We start from the raw sequence: 24,186 nt of genomic DNA, 5'->3' as shown, positions 1-24,186 counted from the left end.
TTTGGCAAGAGGCCGCTCCTAAAACTTGAACCCGTAACCTCTTGGTCACACGACAACAACGTTTACCGTTGCGCCAACAGATTACCCTTAATATATATATAATACTTAAAAAAAAATTAGTCTTTCTTCTTTCTCTCTTCTGTCTGACTAATATGCGAAATCTGCGAAGATAATGTTTTAGGTCAGTAGATGAATTTAATCCATAGATTTCGCAATATGTGAAACCTGTGAAGATAAAAGACGTGTTTTTAAGCAATATTATCTTCGCAGACTTCGCATATTGTGAAATCTACGATGTGGTATATAACAAAAAAGGCATAACAACAATGGTGCAACAATAATTCTAACATTAAAATCATAACATTATCAAAATTTACAACAAGATTGCAATAATAACATTATCAAAAGTTACAACAATAACAACATTAAAATCATTTCAAAGTCAATATGACCAATCTTGATGGAAATTTCTCCATGTATCAGAAAGAATCCAAGAAAAATTTCTCCTCTGCATCCCAATACACCACCTGTATTCAACCACCTTCAGAAAAATTTAATCGTGTTAGGAAGAAAAATGACGATTTGACTTCGCGAAATCCTCTTTTCGTGAAGTCAAATCGTCGACTTCACGAAAAGAGGATTTCGCGAAGTCTGCGAAGAGAAATGTGACGATTTTACTTCGCAAAAACAGATTACGCGAAGGTAAAAATCATGAACATTTCTCTTCGCGGACCTTCGCGAAAGCTCATTCACAAAGTTATTTTCTAGAAAAAAAACAAAGAGAAAACAGTAGATACTTATATTTTTTCCGCCTTTTTACCATTAAATCAATAACCATATGATAAATGCAGTAAACAATGAAAAAAAACGTCGAATAATGATTTCTTCGATCCGTACAAGGAAGAAACCAAGAGACGAGAGAAGAAACATGAAGATAAAAGACCATGGCTTAATTTTCTAGCAATAGAAAGATGAAAAATCAAGAGATGAAGAGTGGAAGAAGAGAAAGACATGGTGATGAAGAAAATGAAGCAAATTTCGCAATATAAAGGTAGAGAGGAAGACCAAAGATCCGTGAATGGTTAGGGGAAGAGAAACCTTAAAGAAGAGGAAGGGGGATAAAAGGTTAGGATATTTTGAAAAAGTCACACAAAAAAAGTACATATGTAGTAGATTGGGTAAATGGGTTAAATATGTAAATGAATCTCCCATTTGATCCAATTTTGTAATTTTCCCTTTTTTAATAGACTAGATACATAATTACACCCACAATTTATCAATTTTGAATCTCAGACACCCTCGACAGCCTACATTATTAACGTTTGAAAAACACATTACTTAATAGGTATCAACAAATATCAGGAATCCAAAATTGATAAATTCTGATACATAATAGATTGAAATATAAATACAAGAGTGCTAAACGGCAAAAGGTACACTTTCTCCATATTAATATTTGAGCAACAACTTTGAGTTCACTAGTTTTAAAAAAAATAAAATAAAATAAAATAAAATAAAACAGGTATATATCAATCCAACATATTGTAGGCTTACTTCAAATTGACAAACTAGCACCACCAAAATTCTCATTTGAGCTTAAATTACAACAGTTAGCTGTACATGAGTAAGAACCTAAGGATTAGTAAAATTCCTTCTGAAATGCATATTGAATGTGGAATATATCACCTAAATGAATCTAACATCTAAATTTACTAATTTTTCTAAGATTCCGGACTCAAAAAACATACTCTGTACATCAATTACATTTCTCTAACTTAATGCCTTTTAGGAAGCTTTGGCCGTGACCTAACGCTAGCTCTCTTTGCAACATCCCATGCCTTTTGTGGGGCATATATTCCAAACTGCGCAGCAAAAAATGACTCGTACCCAGGTGAATCAAAAGCAAAGCCAGTGTGTCTAGATAGCTCTCTGGGGAGTTGAGCTATGGCATAACTCCTTTCTTGTTGCGGTGTAAGCCGGTTCTCTATGTACAGATATCCCGCTCTACTATTGTCATCAGGTTCATGCCTGTGAATTTCCTGAACAATCTGATAATCATATGGGAAGAACCATCTTTGAACCCTGTGGCCAGATACAATTACCCAAATGTTACACGAATTGCAAAGAACTGTAAATTCTTTTCACAAACAATACAGAACTGTAATTCACTTGGATAAAAGTGAGAAAATCCCCTAGAAGTAATTTATTCTTGTACTTTGAATCATTTGCCAACAGATTCCATGCAGGACTAGAGTAGCAACTTCAGTTACTATACATAATAGGCAAGCATGGCAGAAGAAAGTAGGGGGGAGGAAAGGTTTAGTGAAGCTTACCCTTGGTAAATGAAGTCTCCGAGAAGTGCAACGACCGGAACCAGAAGAAGTGCAAGATAGAAATAAATTGTACTCATTAACACATATATGACAAAAAGTACATTCTCCTGCAATGAAAGGGCAAGTTAGTAAGCAGATTAATCATTAGGAGATTGTGAACTTCACTAATTAGAAATATATAAAGGGGAATGAGGAGAGAGAGAATTGACTTACCCTAAAAACTGAATATACAAAAATGAAAATAAACCATCCTAAGATGCTTCCTCCAACACTAATGTAATGCCACCTCGTGATTGAATTACAAATCATAAGAAGACGCAAGTTGATTGTGACAACAACACAAGTGAAGGCCATTGTACTGACATCCCAGAGTCCAAATATCTTGCCTGATGAATTTTTACCTTTAGCACTTGAAACAGTCACGAAGTAATAGAAAACCAGAGACTGGTATACAGAAAAGCAAGCCCATGTCCCCACAACTCTCCACTTGAAAAATACATTTTTTATTCCCTCTTTGTACAGTTCAGGGTACTTCTTTGAAAGGGTTGCACTGACATCCTGGAAAAAATAATAGCATATCATTCTGCTTACAAGACAGTATAGGTGAAACAGCAAACTATATATATAGATATAGACGTATGTCGCCAAAGCGTAGTTCAGATAACATTCGAAAGGATTAAGCACCTTATCGAAAAGCCCAACCATGATCACTGGCAGTGCTGTAAATATAACATTATACAGTGACTGGAACCAATCATCATAGAATCTTTGACCCGAAAAGCCAGTATGAAAGGTGAACCAAAACTGAGTCAGTGTAAATGTAAGATTCTTGTAAAAGAAATATGTGATGACCTGCAAAAAAGAGTTGCCATGAATACTCTCACCTGAATAGATGCTCACAGGAATCAAACTTGGACAAAATTCAAACCTTGCATATCCTAAGATATGACCATCGTCCATGCACAAGAAGTAAATCAGCAAGATACCGAAACTGAGCAATAGCAAAATCACTAGCCATGACTGCTTGCATCCCTTCTAATCCACTTATTCCAACACCAATATGAGCAGCTTGAATCATGCTCACATCATTTGCACCATCTCCAATGCTTAGAGTTATTTTACGTGCACCTTTTTTTACCAGACTAGTAACCTGCAAACTGATGCTTTTTCAAATCTAGCTCTTCTATTATCTTATTAGTGAAACAACAATAAATCAAGGAGTAACACTATCCTGCAACTGATATATATATAGAATCTTAAGAGTGTTTAGAAGCTAGAAATTGATACCAGGATATCAACTTTTGAAATGATCCTGAAGCACTAGACATTTCAAGATACCATATTTTCTCTTTGTATAAGAAAATCAAAGAATTACAGATGCCAAAGGCATACATATGAATATGCACAGGGAATCTAGAAAAATCAAAATCAAGCAGAATAAAGGTTTGTCTAACATTTCAACAAAGCTCTTGGCCAGTATTACCTTTATAATCCTTTTTTTTTCTAAAAGAAATTTCTCTACTTGAGCAAAAGAAGTCATGAAGATGAAGAAAAATTTTAAAGCCTTGAATTAAAAACTGAAAACTCAGATGCATGAGAGATTCTGCAAAATTTAAACAGCATAAACATAACAATATATATTGCTCCTTATATCAAATAAATCTCTACAAGAATGCTCAACTCTACTCAAATCAGACTAATTTAAATCTCAATGAAATTGTGTGACCTGTGTCTTTCAAAGCTATTATGCTCCTTCCTCCCAAGCTAACAAAAAATATATGTGAAGATAAATAGAAGAAATCTACTCTCTTAAGCATAAAATGTTTCCCTTCCGCTTTATGAACACAGGTATTCCATATGATTATGCATAACTCTACTTTCATATTTTTCCCATGCCTAACAAACAAATAAATAAGTCGTCCACAAAATATTACCTGTGCTTTCTGTAGTGGAGAAACCCGGCAGCAAACAACCGAACTACAATTCAAGCTCAAATTCAGCAACATAACTCGCAAACTTGGGTCCAATGCATACATCAAACACTTCCCATCGATAACAAGAGCTAACTTTGGTCCAGATACAATGCTCAAATAATGCTGTGCTTCCTCCAGGCACTTCTTCAGCTCTCTTTTTACTTCTTCCTTCATAAAGCGTGCAAGTTCTACTTGGTCGCCCTGTTAAGAGATAATTACAAATAAATCGTGGAAGATTCTACACAACAAGCTTATAATATAGGCAGCCCAAGGATGCTCTTTACCCTGTTTTCAACTTCTCTGATTGCCTCAGTTTCTGAACTGATAATGAATTGTTTCATCTCATTGTTAATTAAGTTGCAAGCTGCAGCAAATAGCCAAAAATATTCAACTTACTGAAGATGGAAGCTACAAAATAACAGCTCAAATCTGAAGAGACTAACAAAGAGAATTACCACGTTATATTAACATGACTCACCATAAGCTATATTTATTGCAGTTTCCATCTTGTCCCCTGTTAGCACCCAAATCTTAATTCCAGCTCTAGCAAGAGTCTCAATACAACCTGGAACTCCTTCTTGAAGTTTGTCTTCTATCGCAGTGCTCCCAATCAAAATAAGTTCTTTCTCTATAAGTTCTGCCACCTGCAACGGATTCAGAATTTTGAGTGAAATGATGACTTTAAGTATATCCAAGCAACAGCAACATCAAAATACACATTCAATAAATAAAAGAAAAAGTACAAGCTCATAAAAGTGATCCGTTTATTATTCACATCTCAAGCAATCCTCTTATTACAGTAAGTCATGACAATAGCTATCCACTTTCCATTTCAAAGCTGCTATTAACATACAGGGACAAGGTGATACGGATTAAAGACAATAGTGTTGATTTTGTTTGTAAATCAACGAAAGAAGTTCTTTACTAGCTAAACTAGAAGGAGCTAATCCCAAATAGAGGTATAAAACCTTGCTCTCAAAGAGAATTTGTATTTGATTGATTAAAAGATAGCTTCCTTACAAAGCTTGGGGTTTAAATATCTCCCTTAAAACAAAGACAAAAGACATTAAAGCCCTCACTAGGGTTGAGGCCTTAACTTACAACATAAGGGTAAAACAGGAGCAATAATATTTAATGGCAACTAAGTAAATAAGCTGAAATGGCAAAACAGTAATTATGTTGAAGCAGGATTGTGGCAGGGTTGTCCTCCTTAACCGCTAAGTAGTGTCACAAGGTGTGTGGCATATCTCACACGCCGTATGGCCAATTCTTCGGATGAATCGCTCAAGTCTCCATTTCACACGACGTGTGACTGATGACACGCACCGTGTAAATGATGCCCAAAACTTCCAGGATCTCCAGCAAACCAGCCACACGACGTGTGGAAGGATCACACACCGTGTGGCCCTTTCTTTGTCGTTTTCCTCTCCCTCTCAGTCACTCACACGACGTGTTGAATAGGTGATACGCAGTGTGGGCCCTGTTCCAGGCACTCCTCGGATTCCTTAGGTCGATGCCGCATCACAAGGACAACTACTTTTAGTTATTTCACAAGAATAGTGATTATTGAATTAAGGACTCGTGACTAGTGACATCCTAAAAGTAGCTAGACCAAAATAATGACAAAAAAACTGCCACCTAATGCCCCCTTAGTAATAAATTTCATATGTTCTAACAAATTTGCAACTTAATCTAATCATTTTGGTTTTGGCAATTCTATCCTAATTGCTTCCAGCTAGTTGCAACTTGTAAGTTGTAACCCTTAGAAAGGTCATTCTTGAATCCATGGAAAATTTAACTGTATGTTTTACTGTTAAGTTTTAAGGTTTTAAGTAATTATTGACCTTCAGAAATAATTCAACTAAAATGAGAACTTACAAAAATGTTTAGATTTTTTACTAATAATCCTACGAAAATCAATAACATGGCTCCACTTTGAAAGAATAAATTTGCTCATGAAATTACATATATTAATTTTCATGCTTGGTATGACAACTAAAAATATGGAATTACAATAACAAATTTATGTTTCCAATGAATGAACTAAAGTTGCACGTGCTTTATTTCTTAAAATATCCTCCTATGATAATTTGCCTCTTATTTTATAACAAGCTTTCTGATAAGAGTAGTTTTCCCTTATTAAGCTCACATTTCAAAAGGTTACTAATTTGGTTTAGGCAAGGGCAATTTGGAATTGAATTCCTAAAATGTTTTCATTCGAAGGGAAAAAATGAATCTCAGTATTGTTCCATAAAAGCTTATTAAACTTATTCATTCCAAGCAGGCTCTATGAGATCAAAAGAATTTACATGAAAGAGTAATTAGGCAACATAAATAACAAAACCAAAACATTACTTAAAACTGAAAGCCTTCATAAAGCAAATGTTTCTACGAAGTAAAAACAACGCAATTAACGTATGAGATAAAGTGCAAATCCATACTAGCAGATACATACTGGCAGATATTAATATGAAATGGACCTTTAACTATCAGCTTGAGCTTTTATTCAATTGGTTCCATAACATGGTATGAGAGCTTGGTTTTGGCCTCTATTTTGGGTTTCTGGATTGAGATTCCAGAATTTATTTTCTGCCTTGCGAGCAGAATTAATGGGTTTGTATTTTTGGGCTGTTTCTTTCCGCATTATTGTCTGCCTTGTGAGCAGACTGTTTGGACCTAGTGTTCCAAGTCTCACCACCCCTCCCACGAGCTTCCTCTTCCGTCGACTGTCCGATCTGCAAATTCCGGTAACCATTCCCAGCGCGTGGCAGCACCGTTTTCAGGCGACTTTTGGTGTTCCGACATTGCCTTGTCATTTCGGACCTTCCTGGCAGTGATTATTGCATTCTTGGCCTCTCCTTTTGTTATCTTTTTAATCTGTTTTTGAGTTGTATTATTTGTTTTGTTTTTTAGCTGTACTGTTTTTGAGTTGTATTGTCTTTAAGACTGTTATTTGTATTTGTAGCAACTTGGGCATGAATAAAATCAATGCTCCAGCTTGAGGGGAGTGTAATAAGCATGGTATGGGTCTTGTAGGTATGGGTCTGCTAGATATATATGTGTATTTGTAACAAGTTAAAATATATCAATGTATTAACTTAGTCTACATGGTATCCCATGGATTCCTCTCTATTTCCATGGTCTGTAACATGGTATCAGAGCCATTGATTCCTGGCAGCCCCATTTGTTGATTTAATTGTAGAACATAGTAATATGGGCATGTGTTGTGCACCCTTCAAGCCCAGAGGGCATTTGTGTCAGATAATAATATGAAGTGGACGTTTAACTATCAGTTTGAGCTTTTGGTTCAAACGGTTCCATGACATGGTATCAAAGCCAGATTGACCAAGTGGTCTAGGATTCGATTCCTGGCAGCCCCATTTGTTGATTTAATTGCAGGGCATGGTAATATGGTCCTGTGAACTTGCAATGCCAACCATGTTCATGGTCAACTTAAACCATCTTTGCATTCGCACACACATTGAGCTTATTTGAACCAAAAATAAAAACTTGAGGTCTAATTAGGGACAAATTGGAATTACCTAACTTGTAAAACATTTATGGAAGGTTTACTGGTGACTTTGTTGATAAGCATTGTTTGACATTTTCCTAATAATTGTAGTTTCAAGAGGATAAATGGATAATATTTCTGGTCTTTAATAAAACAAAGGAAAACCGAGAAATTTATAAAATCTAAGTTAATGTGTACCTCATCTAACTTCTTTTCACGATCTCGAAGTGAAGATTTAGCTTGGATAAACTTTTCATTCCAGCTTTCATATATTTCGGGACTTAAATCTCTATAGGCTAGGCAGAGAGTGCGTAACCCAGCAGATCCAAATTGTTCCAAATGTTCCCTGGTTACATTCTTTATGACATCATTTCCATAAGCCAATCTCTCATAAATTACAGTATCAGCACCCTGTAAACACAAGATCTTAACTAGTTATCACCTCCTATGCAAGGTCCCAGAGCAGCTTTTATATTGTACAAGAAGCCTGAAGAAGATAGTACCTTGCAGTATAACACAAGTCTGCCATCAGGATATCGACAAACAACGGACTGCCGTTTTCGAGTGCTACAGAAACAGTAATATTGCGTTCAATGTTGGCTATCAGCCATGGACTCATAAATAAACTATGGAGCAAGATGAACATATGCCAACCTGTTGAACTCCAGAACATTCAGAATCTCATAAGCCACATCCTGCATTTGACCTATCTTCTCCACATGAGATTCACGAACATATATCAGTGTAGGTGTTCGCCTTCGGAATAAATTATTTGTATCAGATAAACCACAAATTGATGTTTAATGGAATTATTTCCAATTAACTACCCAAGTAACACAAAGTTGAAAATAACAAGAAAAACAATGAGGCCTTGAATAGTATTGCAGATATAAACCTGTAGAAGAAAAAACCAAAATTCTTTGCAGCCATAACCAAAGCAGCCTCATCTGGAGATGCAGCCTGATATGTGATCTTCTCTGGGGATTCATCCCCTTCTGGAAGTACTGTATGACAAATAGCAAGGCATCTGAAAAATTCCTACACAATGAAAAAACTGCAGCTTAAAGTGCCATGATTGAGTAATCAGCTTATACAGAATTTCATACAACAAATAAGAAGATTCAAAAATGTTTTTGTTTTTTTCATTTTTCTTCTGGCAAGCAAAATCATATGAAGTGTGGTGAATTTCACAGTTAAACCTCAACAAATTCCAAAATAAACAAGAAAACTTCAACAATTGCTTCTTTAAGGTTGAACCCATTATGTCAATGGAAATGGGCAATAAAGGAATACTGAAATGAAAACCTAAATATGGTAAATAGCAGATTTAAGCATCCAAGCTATATCCCACTCAACGCAACAACTTTAGGCTCCTAACCAAACCCAGAAAAAGGGAACAAAATATAGAAACTGCATTCCTCATTATCATGTCAGATAGCTATTAACATGCATCTACATAAATGCAAATTAGCAAGTGTTAGAGTATAAGTCAATGCAATTGTTAGAGTATAAGTCAATGTAATTAATGAATAACATGCCTAAGGCTGCTGAAGTGCTGTTGGGGCATGCTTAGGCTGCTAGTAGGGTCAGTATGTCTCCTTGACTGTAGGAGTAATATCAGGAGCTACTACTTGTATATATATTTGTGTATTGTTCCCAAGTAAAATATATCAATGTAGCATCTTACTCTACATGGTATCCCATGGATTTCTCTCTATTTCCATGGTCTGTTACATGGTATCAGAGCCTAAGGTCTAAGGTTTTTGAATTCTTTTTTCTGGGTAGTATTTCCAGAGTTGTGAAGTATTTCCAGAGTTGTGTTTCTGCAAGGTTCAATATTTTCTGGGTAGTATTTCCCAGGGTTCCATTCAAGAGCTTGGGTCTCTTGAATACTCACTGTTGGGACGTCATTTTATCTCACCACCCCTCTGGTTCATCCTCTCCGCCTCTGATCGGCATTTCCTCACATTCCGGCCACCCTGTATCGTCGTCGCTGTAAGAAAAGTCCTCCTTACATGGGATTAGAGCCTTGTTTGGTATCTGTTTTGGGTTTCTGGATTGAGATTCCAGAATTTGTCTTCGGCTTTATGAGCAGAATTTCTGGGTTTACATTTCTGGGCTGTTTCTTTCAGCATTTCTGTCTGCCTTGTGAGCAGAGTCTAATTTCACCTCAACGGATTGTCGCTGTTCCTCTTCTGCTGCCGTCGCCTCTCTGTTTCCGACCTGTCTGTCCGGTTAGTTTGCCGGTGAATCTCCTTTTATGCAATTACGTTGCTGGCAGCCTCTTACGGGTTGCTTCGACTGAGTTTTGCTTGTCTGTTTCCTACGAAGTTTGATGTTCCTCTGACGTCTCTCTTGTTCGATCTGTTCTTCTAGGTTGTATCTCCCGAATTATGTTTTTATATTCCAAAGTATCTTGAGTTTCTTGTTTTGAGTTGTATCGTCTTAAGATTATATTATAAGTATCTACAGCAAGCTGAGCATGATTAAAATCCATGCTTCAGCTTGAGGGGGAGTGTTAGAGTATAAGTCAATGTAATTGTTAGAGTATAAGTCAATGTAATTAATGAATAACATGCCTAAGGCTGCTGAAGTGCTGTTGGGGCATGCTTAGGCTGCTAGTAGGGTCAGTATGTCTCCTTGACTGTAGGAGTAATATCAGGAGCTACTACTTGTATATATATTTGTGTATTGTTCCCAAGTAAAATATATCAATGTAGCATCTTACTCTACATGGTATCCCATGGATTTCTCTCTATTTCCATGGTCTGTTACAGCAAGTAACTCAAAATATTATCAGCACCAACATTATCAAAAAACTGTTCATCGATGAATGAATTAATAACACTAGTCTCACAAAAGGAATAAATAAATAAGAACCATAAAAGTCCAAGGATAATGATTTCTTGTTCTCAAGCCATGCTTCCCCAAATCTTGTATCTAGTAGCTTATATGATGTCACAACAAATTCCTACCCAAGTTGCAACAATTCATTTAATATAAATAAAACATCAAAGGATGACCGGTTATATACAATGAAATCAAATTGACAGCAATAAACACAGTCATAAACATATACACCATTTTCAAATGATTCCTCACATGGCATACATTGAAATGACTGCTTCCAATAAGAATTATACTCGGAACATACTATGTAAAGATAGTACTTCGTTATAGGCCTGATAATAACAAGCCATACCTTGCATGCGTCAGAATTAGGTTCATTCCTCCAAGCTCCCCGCATAATCCGGTCGTCATCAAAATTAAACCCCTTATCACGTACTTCACCAGCTGATTTGTGTGTCTGCAGGAAGTTCAAAGTTAAAGTTTCTGGATTTTTCTGCACCTTAAAAAAAAATAAAAAGGAAACAGAGGGGAAAAAGTACTAGCAATAAAATATTTTCATCAGAGATATTTTAACGAAATAAAAGCATCACATACTTCTTCAACTTTTATCCCATTCCGCTGTGCACCACCCCGCTCTATTTCAGTGACACCAGAACCATAAACCTCTCCTCCAATTGAACACTTGAAGAACTCCATTAAATTTCTTGTTAAAGTTCCAGTTTTATCAGAAAATATATATTCCACCTGCCAAACAAAAAAGTACAAAAAGAATAATATGTTGTCATAGCTTAGTTAGGAGGAGCAAATTTAAAGAGAATCAATAGAGGTTTACTTCGCTTCAATACAATGGGCATAGCAAATTCTAAGGAAGCTGTGAACATATCCAATGCCATTAACTTACCTGTCCAAGTTCCTCATTCAAATTGGAAGTCCGAGCCAAAGCAGCAGTGTTGGATTCAGAATGGTACATGTGCAAGTCCTTGTTGATAAATTCAGTGCATTGAATAAATTTAATCATCTGAAAATAAGTTAATAGCATAAATACATATTACAAGAATAATTCTGCAACAGTATAGCAGAAAAAAATATTAACAGCAAGAGAACCTACCTCAATGGAAACATATAAAGAGATGGGAATTATTGTTGAGTATAAGGTGATAAGCGTAAATAAAGTCAGAGCAACAACCTATAAAACCGATAAAGAGAATAAAAACCAAGAAATGAGAAGGAAATATCAAAATCAAATTGTTTTCAAGTAAAGCTGTATTACCCCAAAACGGCTGCTGGGGTTAAACTCCGTAGGCACATTCCGATCAAGACCTAAGTAGTAGTACTTACTGTTTATGAATATACCACTACAGAGTTCCAAGATAGCAGAAATTATAATCACAAGTGAGATAATAATAATAATAATAATAATAATAATAAATGGGAGAAAAGTCAACATAAAATAGGCAAAAAAAGAAATAAAAAAGTAATTGCAGCTATTTTCAGATCTATCAACATCCAACCTGGCTATGGCTCCAATCAGGCACATGAAGAAAAGAGATGCAAAAAGAGCGAGTATGAGTTTATCAAGTTTCCTCTCCAATGTACTCCTCTTTGAAGGAACATTCATTGAATTCATCATAACCTGCAATTAAATCAAATTAGTTCATAAAGCACCTTCAACTTGCAAAAGTAGATTTGCACGCTACATGGAACAGATGTAAATACCAAAATGCCAAGAATACATGAAAAACTGCTTTTATCAATATTACTAGCACTAAAAAAGCTCGAACAAAAAAAAAAATTGAGATCACAAAAACTTTTGGTGCGCACTCATCAGAGGTAAATTTACCTCAAAAAATAGTACATGACAACACATTGTAAGTATATCTAAGGATTAACAGCCATTGTTAAAAATTAAGCATGATAAAGTAACAAACCTTTGTTTCCTGGCCTGTAAAAATCACAAGTGCAACAATGTACTCTGTGTTTCTGAGACTGCATCCCTGGGAATTCATATTCCAAAGTCAATGACCAATTCAAAAATCAATCCATCATAGAAGAAGTCTCAGGAAAACAGCATCAACAATTTAATATAATAGAAAAGTTCTCCGTTTCATTTAAGTAAAACATTTAGTTCCTACAATTTGATGAACATCCTAGTCGGAATAAAGATGAAAGATAGATAGCATTAATGGAAAATCATAAAGGAGCGACACTACAACATACTCTTAAAAGAAGTTGGTTTGGAGAGAGAGGCAATGTTTGTTTTTGAATTATAAGATTTCCAGTGAAAGTATACAGCGAATTGTTAGGTTGTTCACATTGCACTTCACCTGCACTAACAAAAATGAGAATCACAAGGTAATAAACAAAATAAACTTTTTTCATGGATAAAAAACTGGAAAGCATTCAACTGATAACACTTGTGCTTATTGCCAAGAGAACAAGGACAGAAAACAAAAGAGCAATATTTCAATGGCATAAAGCATCACAAGGAGATGCTATTTCATAAAAATCATCACCATGACATAGGTTTAGTTTAATTTAAAAAAGAATGGGAAGTAACAAGCTAACAGTGTAATGAAAATACAACGTCTGTCTTTCAAAGATTTAGCATGAATGATTTGTTTTACATCATGGCAATCTGAAATAGAGTGTTGCAGAATCAAGGAACAATAAGGTAAAACAATTTAGGGTACATTTATTCATCAATTCTGAGGGGAGGACTCGTGGAGATAGCAGCTGAGGGAGTTAGTTACTACTAGGGGATTGTAATATGTTACTGGAGGTTGTCATAAGGACCTGGATGGATGTGAGGAGAGTATGTTTTAAGTATTTGCAGCAGATATACTGGAAAAAGGGACAGGTCCTTGTGATAAGTTTTCCTTCTTCTGAATTTAGTTCTCTTTAAAGTACACTTCTAAAAGGTTAACGTAAGAGTGTCAAGACGCTTTAAGAACATGGACGCGTCGAGACACGTACAGGAGATGCCATGTAAGTGTCCCTTCGTGTTTTTTTTAAATACTGGGACACGCGGGAAACTTCAGGGACACAGATTTTTAGTTAATTAGGTAAAATATAGGTTTTTTTTTTAAAATAACTTTACAGAAAGGGAGATTGATATGTAAAATAAAATAAAATTAAACCCTAATAAAAAAAAATTAGCAGCCACCAGCCCCTTTTATTTGTAAAAGAAAGAAATCAAAATCCAGAAGTTAATACCCTGACCTAGTTAGTCTTCGGAAACCAGAAAACTCAAATCAGCCACTACCAGCCCCTTCGATTCAGCTAACCCAAATCACACATAAAATCCAAAATCTCACCAGCCATATTAGATCGGCATTCAACAATGATTAATCCATGGGTTTCAATTTCAAACCCTTTGATCTAAGGGTTCACACATTCTTCTGATTTCTTCCTCAGTTCTTCTTTTCTCTTTTTCAGCTTTCATTCAGTGTAGTTTATATATTTATATATCTATTAAATTTTGCATTACAAATGTAACATACATATATGCGTATAGATGTGTGTGGGTGAGTGTATATATATAATTTGGCGTGCCCCCGTCGTACCCGTATCTCATATATTTGAAAAATGCCGTTTGTAGTACCTGTATCTGTACGAGTATACATGCCCGGTGCTTCCTAGATACTGAGCTAGTGTAAACTTTAATAATTGATCTGTTGAAGTATTCAATGAAAATTCACCTGTTTATACTTTTTGAGAGTTCTAGTTTTATCAGATTCTGTCTCTGGTTTTTGTTTTCCTGTTGTAATATAACAGAACTTCGAAGAAAAAAAATGAAAAAACAGAAACTACTTTTTGTTGTTATGTTACTTTTGGAATCGTTTTTCAAGATATTACATAAACAAAACGAGTACGACTTTATTTTCAGAGAACTTGAATTTATGGGTATATAAACCACCAATGCATTTATTTATCCTTCCGAAAAAAGCTTGTTCAGGGGTAAAAGGAGTTGAAATTCTATCATATTTAAAAAAACACAATATCTAAAACTAAGATAACCTTTAAATTCAGAAGCTTTTTCTGGGGTCAAGTAATCCCAAGTCCTTTCCAATCCTTTTCTGATCTTTAAATTTGTTTCCCCATCCAAATTTGCAGTCTGCCAAACCCCAAAGTAAAGAAAACAGTCATCAGTAGATCACTCTCTTTTTCAAAGAAAGCAATGAAATAAGGATACAAGATTAAGAATAGTATCCTAATTGTTTGAACTGAGCAATTAGTTAAGGCAAACCTCAATATAGCAGACACCATCAGGGTTTGTAGAAGCAAGAAAAAGAAGATCTGCAGGAAAGAACCCATCCTGCTTAATCTGCAGCCACAAAACCATTTTCAGGAAAAGGCTTTCTAAGAAATCTAGCATAGATGACGATAATTATGGAAATCATGGTATGATTAGTATTAGATTCTACACATTTTAGAAGCCGGCTGCACATGCCTCCTAAACTTTCAGCAACAGTAGTAGCATCTAATAGATCAACCAACCCAACAATTTAGGATTATCCATGTTAGATAAAACATGCAACAGTCATGAATATTTTTGTCATTAACCCTTCCCACATGTAGACATTGAAATTATGTCCCAAATGTGTCTTCTTTCTTCATTGTATAAGTTCACATCTCTACCGTACTATTATATAAATATAAAAAAAAGTAAACTATGTTAGTATCATCAGAATTCAACAATGTAAAACAAGGACACAACTCGCAATTGACACCCACATCTTTGTTGTCACCCACTCTCCAACCCCGCCAAAAAGAGTAGAAATGAAAGATCATAAAAGCATAGGCAAGGCAACAATAACATTTATATACCAAGATTTCCAGAGGTCCGAATCACCTAAAGAGCTACCATAATCATGGGGATTTACTTTCCAGGATTTCCCATTAATGCAAATCAGCATCACCCGCCGCAAACTAAAACTATAGCTTCTCAATGCAACATTAATTACAATAAAATAAACCCTTAAAACTCATGTCATTATTATCTGTAAGGAAAAAAAAATAACATAAGTATGCTTACCCTAACAACATCTCCAACTTGTAACTTCTTCCAGGGGATGGTTTCCCACCTTTGATTTAGCAACACTTCTACAGGATTATTATTAATCACCATATCATTTTGAAGACGCTTCTGTATTTGCACAGTTAAGGAAAAAAAATGAATTAGTATATATACAACTGGCCTCAACCTAACCCAGACAAGCTTTGCCGGCTCACAAAGAAACAATTTATGTTTATGAAGATTAGCTTTCAAACATATAATCTGATTATAACGTAGAAGAGACAAAGAACAGATTCTAAGATCAACCAAATCCAACTACTCACCCAATCCTCAAATGCCTCCTTAATAAGAGAGACAAGAAGCACCAGGGACAAAGGCACCACGTTTGTCACAGGATTGACAGGACTGCATAAGCAGAGACTAGTTAAATAAAATTTGCATAGTAATATTCAAAAACATTGGTTAAACCTGATATGAAATCTTTTATAACTTGCTTCAACATCATCAATGCAACCGTACTAATACAAAGACAAGAGCTAAAGTATGAAGTCTAAATGCAAGACCAAAGACAAAAGTGAATCGATCAATAAACACACATAAATAAAGCATAAAATGGCATGAAGTCTGAAACATAGCATTTTAAAAAACCGAAGGAGAGTTTTAAAAATGGTACAACACCCAAAGTAGCATGAAAGCCTCATATACTCTATTATAACAAAGAATAAATAGCTTTCATCAACATCGAGAATGAAACTCACAATTTTGTCAGGTTTGGGTCTGACGATAGAATGTTAAAATAGATTTAGAAAAGACTAGAAGAGAGAAGAAGGAGAGAGGAGTTCTTGATATTTTATAAATCATGCCTTACATCATATTCTGGTGACCTCATATAGCAAAGCTCTACGATAAGGTGGCAGAAATAATTACATAAAATCCGTGACCCAGTCATAAATCTGGTTTGATGTTCGGTCCGGTTCTGATAACATTGTTCAAAATGTGTGCTAAAAAACTAGGATGAAGGATCACAATTTTGCAACTTAAGCCACCAGGACAAAATCGGAAGGAAAGTTGACTTAAAAATGCTAATATTATATTTCCAAGGAACCATTTGACCCAAAAGTTTAAGCTAATAGATAAGGTCCAAGATAGCTTTTACTATTATTTCTGACACCTCTACACGTGAATGGCCCTTGGGCTTGAAGGGTGTACAACACAGTTCCATCACCATGTGTTGAATTCCATTAACAAATGGAGTTGTCAGGATTTGAGCCGACCACTTGGTCTAAGAGGATCTTGTACCATGTCAAGGAACCATTTGACCCAAAAGCTTAAGCTGATACAGCATAGCTTTTATTATTATAGAAGACTGTAATTAATGCTGTAAATTAATTGTGGGTGATTGTCATTCTATTCGTGAGGCATACAATTGTCATTCTATTCCTGAGGCATACGATTGTCATTCTATTCCTGAGGCATACGATTCGCATGTTATTTCTCTTTCGCACATTTCTACTTAGCACCAAACTGCAGATATATTTACTAAGGCTCTTTCTAGTGGACGACATCAGTTTCTTCTTCACAAATTGATGCTTTTGGACCGGCCAGCATCAATTTGAGGGGGGATAACAATGTGTACAACTGCATATTAATAATAAACAACTGTAGGTGGCAGATGAGCCTCCTTAATTAGCTCCTATAGGTGGCAGGTGAGCCCTCCTTAATTAGCTCCTAGATTCTAGCAATTAACGTTCATATTTCCTAGCAATCATGTTGTATAAATAGGTTAAACCTTTCAATGATAAGTCAGATTTCTTCTCTCTAAAAACAGAATTCAGATTCTCTCTCTCTAAAATTGTTAATACCATGTCAAGGAACCATTTGACCCAAAAGCTTAAGGTGATAAATAAGGTCCCAGCATAGCTTTTATTATTATTTCTGACACATACATCCTCAACTACCTTGATACTTGCTTTTACCATCTTCCTGTGAACAGCGTTCTGCAATTTCAAATGCCTACAATTGACTAAATCCTATACTAGTTTTAAAGGCTCACAACAGAAAGGAAGGAATAATGGTAGAGCAATACCTCCTTAAAAGCAACTTTAGGGACAAATTTTAACCTGAGTATTTAGATGAAAACAATGTGGAAATAGAAGGGATACCATACCTTATCCCTTCTTATCATTTCTTCTTACACGTGATTAAACCCCAACAAATAAAAATTTGTATGCCTTGGCTTTATCCTACCGCATCATTCTTTCCCCTCCATCCAAACAAAGTCATGATTGTTTCAATGGTTCAACAGCCTTCTTAGATTGTTTTACTAAAGAAAAGACCAAGTCTACAACCAAGCCACTAGACTAGACCTCACTATCCAAGATCATACTTTTCTTACATAATGCTTACCTCCTGTCATTTGCACCCCAACTAGAGATGGCAACGGGTAGGATACCCACGGGTAGTGTCAATCCCAAACCCTTACCCGTTTGTTTTTTAATTAAACGTATCCGTCCCATTACCCCTAACGGGTATACTTTTTGCATCCCATACCCGTCCCATTTAATTCGCGGATACCCTTACCCTTTAAGATCAATAAATAAAACAAAATATATTACAAATTTAACAAAGTATAAATTTAACAAATCATACATCTAAAGATTGAACAAATTGAACCTTAATCAATAAGGATAAAATAGCTTAGTGGCATATTTATGACGGGTAACGGGTACCCTGGGGGTATTCCCATACCCGTCCCATTACCCCAACGGGTAATAGTTTTGAGCCTTGTGACACATACACTGAGCTAAGCTCCAACAATACTTCTATGACATGGAAAAGTTCACATTACCCACCGTTTTGAAAATAAATCACCCTGTTGTTACGTATGTTCTTGAATTGTTTATAACATTACATCGTTAGGAAGAAAAATGATAACCTCAATTGCATATTTTTTCTCCTCTATATATTTTTTTCATATCAGTTCGAAAATGGTCCCCGGACCTTCGCTTAGCGGGGACGCGTAATGCACCGGGCCGCCCTTTTTTTATCAGTTCGAAAATGGATGCACTAATACTATGACAATTCCTGAATCTACAGTTCGTAAAACCTCAGAATGTGTTGCTCCTAAATCAATAATATTATGATTTTACCATTAAAACAATAAAATTATCTCCTAAATCAATAATATTATGATTTTACCCATAGTTGTTAAAGGCGCACCTCACTCAAGGATCAGGGTCTTGAGCCTTGAACCCAGAAAACGAGGCTCTGTACAAAAGGCTCTCGCCTTGTGCGCCTCGGTCGCGCCTGGGAGGCTGGTGCGCTTGGCGGTTTTTACTTATGTTTTTTCTATTTTTGCAATTTTCTCTAAAAATAACTGCTTAATTAATATCAACCACTAATCTAACTTAAATAAGATTAATCTTAACCCTTTTATGTAAAGAAAGAAGTCTCCTCCACTCCAGGCAAAAACAAACTTCAACAGACACAAAGTGAAGAAGAAACAAAGACGTGTTCTTTTTGATTGACAATGAATAGTTATTAGTTTAGTAGCATTAGTTATAGCTAGGTACTTTAGCTTAAGACGTTAAGTATATGTTAGTGTCTCTATGAAGTATGAACTTAATTTGGTGTTTTGACATTTATGATTTAGTATTATGTTTTTATGTGATTTTGTTTTGTTTGTGTGGTCATAAATATGTTTTTTTTTTGGTTTATCCTTAACTAGTAAAAGAGTATATATTTTTTTATTTTATTTTATGTGCCTCGTGTTTCTAAGGCGCGCCTCGCCTTGAGCTTTGAGCCTAGGCTCCAAGACCCCTTGGTGCGCCTTGCGCCTTTAACAACTATGATTTTACCATTAAAACAATAAAATTATCAATTCACAAAATGAAAATTTTAGTGCACAATATGAGAACCATGAGTAATCGACAATGAGATCAACAAATTCAAGAAGAACATACTTTCTAGTTGGCCATCAATATTCCTATAAAGTATAAAGAGTGGGTGCCAACTACAAGTAGAAACAAGTTTGAGGCCTGTTTTTGTATGATTTCATAATCAGCAAAAGTAAATATTAATAGAGAAACTTCAGTTCACCATTTTTTAAGTCCACCTAGTGAAATTATTTCAATGTTAGGCGTGTCCTACAAATAAAGTAAAACTACCTACCTTCTAAAAGTTCCATGAAGAAACAAAGTAAAATAAAATTTTGGAGTTATCTGAGAGAAAATATAGTAGTTGTTTATATAATATTGAGGAATCCATTTTTTGATATTATTTAAATGCAAATGCTTATCCTAAAGTAAAACATCTGAAAAGGAACAAACAGCTAAGAGCATGTCTCAGGCATCAAAAATAATGTTGCTAAAACTTCACTCAACCTTGACAAGCATTATATAACTAGCAATATAAACTGTGACTGTAATAACTAGCAAGCACGATATTGAAGTATATTGGTGGTTGTAAAACATTGAGATGGCACAGGTTCAAATTAATATACCTGATTGGTGTCATTGATAAAATTGAGATCAAGAGAAAGTAACAATTGGCCACCCGCCTGAACTGTTCAACAGAAACACTGAATTTTCTCAGGAAAAGAAATCACTGATAAACAAAAATATCACAAGTTCGCATCAAAATTGGACGTCTGGACCAGCTTTATAGCATAACTGTGGAGAACCTAGACCATTAAATTAAATTTTCAATCAATCTGTTACACAATCATAGCTTCAACGACTTCCAAGCAAGATTATCAAACTGTGGCTTGATAAGTTTATGTCAGTATTCATTTATCAAGGAAAAAAGAGATATTTAATGCCTGCATTGCTTTTGTTCATCTGCAGAGAGTGCAGATGCTGTTTGATTATATCTGCATGATCAGACATTGACCATTTCTACAATAGCTCAATTTCGATGTAAAGTTAAGCGATCAAACATGCATGAGACTAAGCCTTCATTTGGTTAGAGATATGAAATTAGGAAGAATCTAGAATGAAAAAGTAGAAGATGTAAGTATGAGAGGATGGGTGTCCTCCTTTTTCTCTGTGGGGTTGACTAGGACAAAAGGAAAGAAGATGACTTTTTTTTAAGAAAAACATGATCTTTTATTGACTAAGAACTCAGCAAAAGAAGTGCTTCATTCTTAAGCAAGGACGTCAATTTCTCCTCAGTTCCCACCAATCCTCAAAATTTTGAAGCACTGGTTTTGGTGGACAAAGGTTTAGGGATGAAAACATTTATTTCAGTTCCTCCTTACAAAACTCATTTTAAAGCCACGGTCAACAATCTTTACCCTTATCTGCTAAGCTGTATCAGACTCAAATGCACAATGAAGACAGTAGTCATTTGTAAAATAACAGACTAACATGCAGGAGTGCCTAAAAACCATGATGAATTCTGTCAATTAAGTGACCCACATTTTAGAACTCCTAAGTACCTTAGCTTTGGCTCTAGTTTGACAGTAACTTTTAGTAACATATTGACACCCACAACGTTTATTAACTACTCAATGAAACGCATCCAACAAATTAAAACCAATATTTGCTAAACTAAATTTACCTGTTCAAACAATCCCTTTGGTAGAAAAGTCAAGAAGTTGTACTTTGTGGTTGATATAGAATTCCCCTGAAACAAATGATCCGATACAACTTAAGCATGTTCATTGGAAATGAATACAAGATCGGAAAAGCATTATTAAGGATCAATTAGCATTTTGAAATACCAAACTCAAATGGTTCTCTTTGAGCACAAGAAAATCAAACACACTAACTTTAAATAGTGACAAAACACAAAATTGAGATTTTTCACAAGTTCTTCTCTTCATTTTCAGCACCAAGAACAAATTCCTTTTTGCCCTTTACATCATACATCCAAGCACTAGCATGTTTTATTCTTTTTTTTTTCCCTGCTCATTCAATGTTTAGGACAGCAGGACAACTGTTTTGAAGGAAGTGAATGCATTTCCCAGTTCTAAAATACACATGTTACAAATGAAATGTTAGAGTACCCCCTAAAGCATGGCCCAGCATGCCTGACCTATCACGCTGAAAGGTAGACAAAGTTTTAGCCGATCTATCATGAATTTAGTCTTGCACAGATTGGTAATCTACATGTTTTGGCAGCCGTAAAGTCAGACAAATATCATCATTTTGTAACTGAAATCTCTTCAATCAGGGAGAGATTTTTGATGCACACCGCAGAGAAAACTTGCATAGGCTAAGTTATAACAACTAGTAATGACCATACGCAAAGTTGCGACCACACTTAAAGCATAGATAAACCGGACAACCTTCTGAAACACAAGTATATGTGCGGTAGTAAGGTATCAAGGAAACTTTTCCAAAGCTACAGCTGCTAAGGGTATCCTTGGGTCAATATCTAATAAAGAAAGCTAACTCGCATTTTGGTGTTCTATACAGTTACAGTTATGTCTGCTGAAGAGTGAAGAGTTTCCCCATATTTACACTTCGTTGTAGATTCTATGTTTTTTCCTCAATTCCTAACCATGTTGAGCAACAACAGGCAAGCCATTGGTCTGACCTTGGTCTTCTCTTCTTTTCTTGAAAGAGATTTCAGATCTAAGACCCTTTGTGATGAAACCTTGCATTAAATTCAAGGTCAATAATGAGGGACATGACCCATTATAAGTCTATAATGTGACAAATAGTAGGCCTGGAAGTTTTGTTCCCGATTTCCATTTTTACTGCACAATTATAACCGAATTATTGCTACCATGAAAACAGCCTTTTCTTACACCTAAATTATTTAGAATTCAATTCAAACCTCATGTTGCCATATGGGTAAAAACCAGAATTGCATAAGACAAAAAGGATTTCTAATTTCACATATTCCTTAATATTGTTCTGCCCTGTGAAATGCCCACATGCCTCCAATTCTACATGCATAATTGCACATTAAAGTTTACATAATTAAGTTCATGAGGGTTGATTCAGAAGCAAGCATCTGAAAGTGCTTGTTGCATGAGCCGTGATCTACTGCTACAGCTAAGTTTTGCTACAGTTATATTCGTAAAGTGAGAAAATGTTTGATCTATCAAAGTGAATGCATGATAATTCTTTAAATTGATATGATTCTCTCAGAGTGCAGAGTAGAAGACCATTACCCTCCTTTATTCCAATATGTCTAACCATTCCCCTTTTTACTTCTTTCTCAGAGGATTTTCAATATATCTTCTAGAGAATACGATAAAATAAAACTATGATCTAAAAATCAACTATGAACTTCCTATCAGCAATTGTAGTAAATAATTACACTTCACCTAAAAAAGAAAAGCAAAAGCAACTATAAGTATTATACCAATCAATTAACGATGGAACAAAAAAAATTACCCATTTTGACTCTTAGCTTGATTGGATTATGCTAAACCCCTTGTAGAATATGAAGCAGAATAAAAGCTTCAAACCCAAGATTCTAGGACTTAAAGATATATATATATAATCATACACCAAGTACAGTAAAGCTTCCGTTTTACCGGAGCACAACATAAAAAGCAAAAACTCTAAATCTCTGGGCAAATGAAATGTGTTTAAATATAAAAATAAAATGAAGAATGCATTATGATATAATAAGTAACCTTGAATCGGACGGGGAAATTAGCATCTCGATCATTGCAGAAGATAGTGCGATGACCAGGAGCCTGAGGCTGGACGCGGCCCAGTCGAACCGTCCGAGTACGATCGGTCAAGCTTGTTTCGCGACCTAATCTCGAAGAGGATACCCTAATCTTCTCCCATCCACCACTCATCGTTCTCGTCACCCAGAATATGAAAATGCAAAACCGATCCAAACTTCAAAGCAACTCAAACAAATTTCTCCAGACAGAATATTCCGATTCGAACCCCGTTATCTCCCCGCCCTGGCTGCGAGCGTCCCTTGGATTTCCTGAAATGAAGCTTCGTTGTTCTACGGACGGCGAAACAGAGAAATGGAGGAGAAAACAAATTGAAATATCAGACCTTCGTTCCACAAAAAAAATCTTTTCTTTTCTTTTCTTTTCTTTTATATATATCTCCTTTTGCAGTTATATGATTTTATTTTATTTTTTGCGTTTCGTGGTTTTCACCAAAATCCAGTTAAACCGCGTGTTTAGTCTTCAACATTAGCTCGATGGTTGAATATAATATGAAAAAAGAAAAACACGCGCACCCTGCTGGAGCGTGAGCTTCTATTGACGGCAGGTCCCGCCCGCAATACTAAAATAGAGCCACGCGCTTGTTTAGGAGTTCAGTTTGTAAACGTCATCATAGAAGTTTCCATAAAAACGGAGTTGAAGGATGAGAACAGTCTAACGGTGTCGTTTCAGTTCAACGACTTCTTTTCTCCAAGTTGAAACAAACGGAGATATGAGTGGGGAAGTTGAACTGTAGTTGGAGAGGTTAGGTTAGAATTTAGAAAACGTACTAGTTTTTCACCGGTGCTTTGCACGGTCGTTTTATTTTTTTTTATTGATATTACGTAACTATTCAGAATTAGCTATATTAA

The 24,186-nt window shown here is 35.5% G+C and overlaps 1 protein-coding gene across 1 annotated transcript; it reads right to left on the bottom strand.

The window, feature by feature from the left end:
* Nucleotides 1-1,527: 1,527 nt before the first annotated feature.
* On the bottom strand, nucleotides 1,528-23,760 carry LOC136218101 (phospholipid-transporting ATPase 3). Its single transcript, XM_066004857.1, has 27 exons — nucleotides 23,279-23,760; nucleotides 21,244-21,309; nucleotides 20,186-20,247; nucleotides 16,008-16,089; nucleotides 15,703-15,813; nucleotides 14,914-14,991; nucleotides 14,685-14,781; nucleotides 12,885-12,991; nucleotides 12,596-12,661; nucleotides 12,179-12,300; nucleotides 11,938-12,022; nucleotides 11,776-11,853; nucleotides 11,569-11,685; nucleotides 11,262-11,411; nucleotides 11,020-11,124; nucleotides 8,713-8,855; nucleotides 8,472-8,573; nucleotides 8,321-8,384; nucleotides 8,016-8,228; nucleotides 4,785-4,950; nucleotides 4,591-4,670; nucleotides 4,268-4,507; nucleotides 3,262-3,483; nucleotides 3,018-3,185; nucleotides 2,547-2,891; nucleotides 2,334-2,440; nucleotides 1,528-2,082 (listed from the first exon to the last, which is right to left on the bottom strand). The coding sequence occupies exons 1-27, from the start codon at nucleotides 23,447-23,449 to the stop codon at nucleotides 1,776-1,778; spliced, it is 3,654 nt and encodes a 1,217-aa protein (XP_065860929.1). The 5' UTR covers nucleotides 23,450-23,760; the 3' UTR covers nucleotides 1,528-1,775.
* Nucleotides 23,761-24,186: the final 426 nt, after the last annotated feature.

The sequence above is a fragment of the Euphorbia lathyris genome, chromosome 2 (assembly GCF_963576675.1).
Source record: "Euphorbia lathyris chromosome 2, ddEupLath1.1, whole genome shotgun sequence".
Taxonomy (NCBI): domain Eukaryota; kingdom Viridiplantae; phylum Streptophyta; class Magnoliopsida; order Malpighiales; family Euphorbiaceae; genus Euphorbia; species Euphorbia lathyris.
The sequence above is the reverse complement of the archived record's forward strand: the minus strand, read 5'-3'. Positions and strand labels throughout refer to the sequence as shown.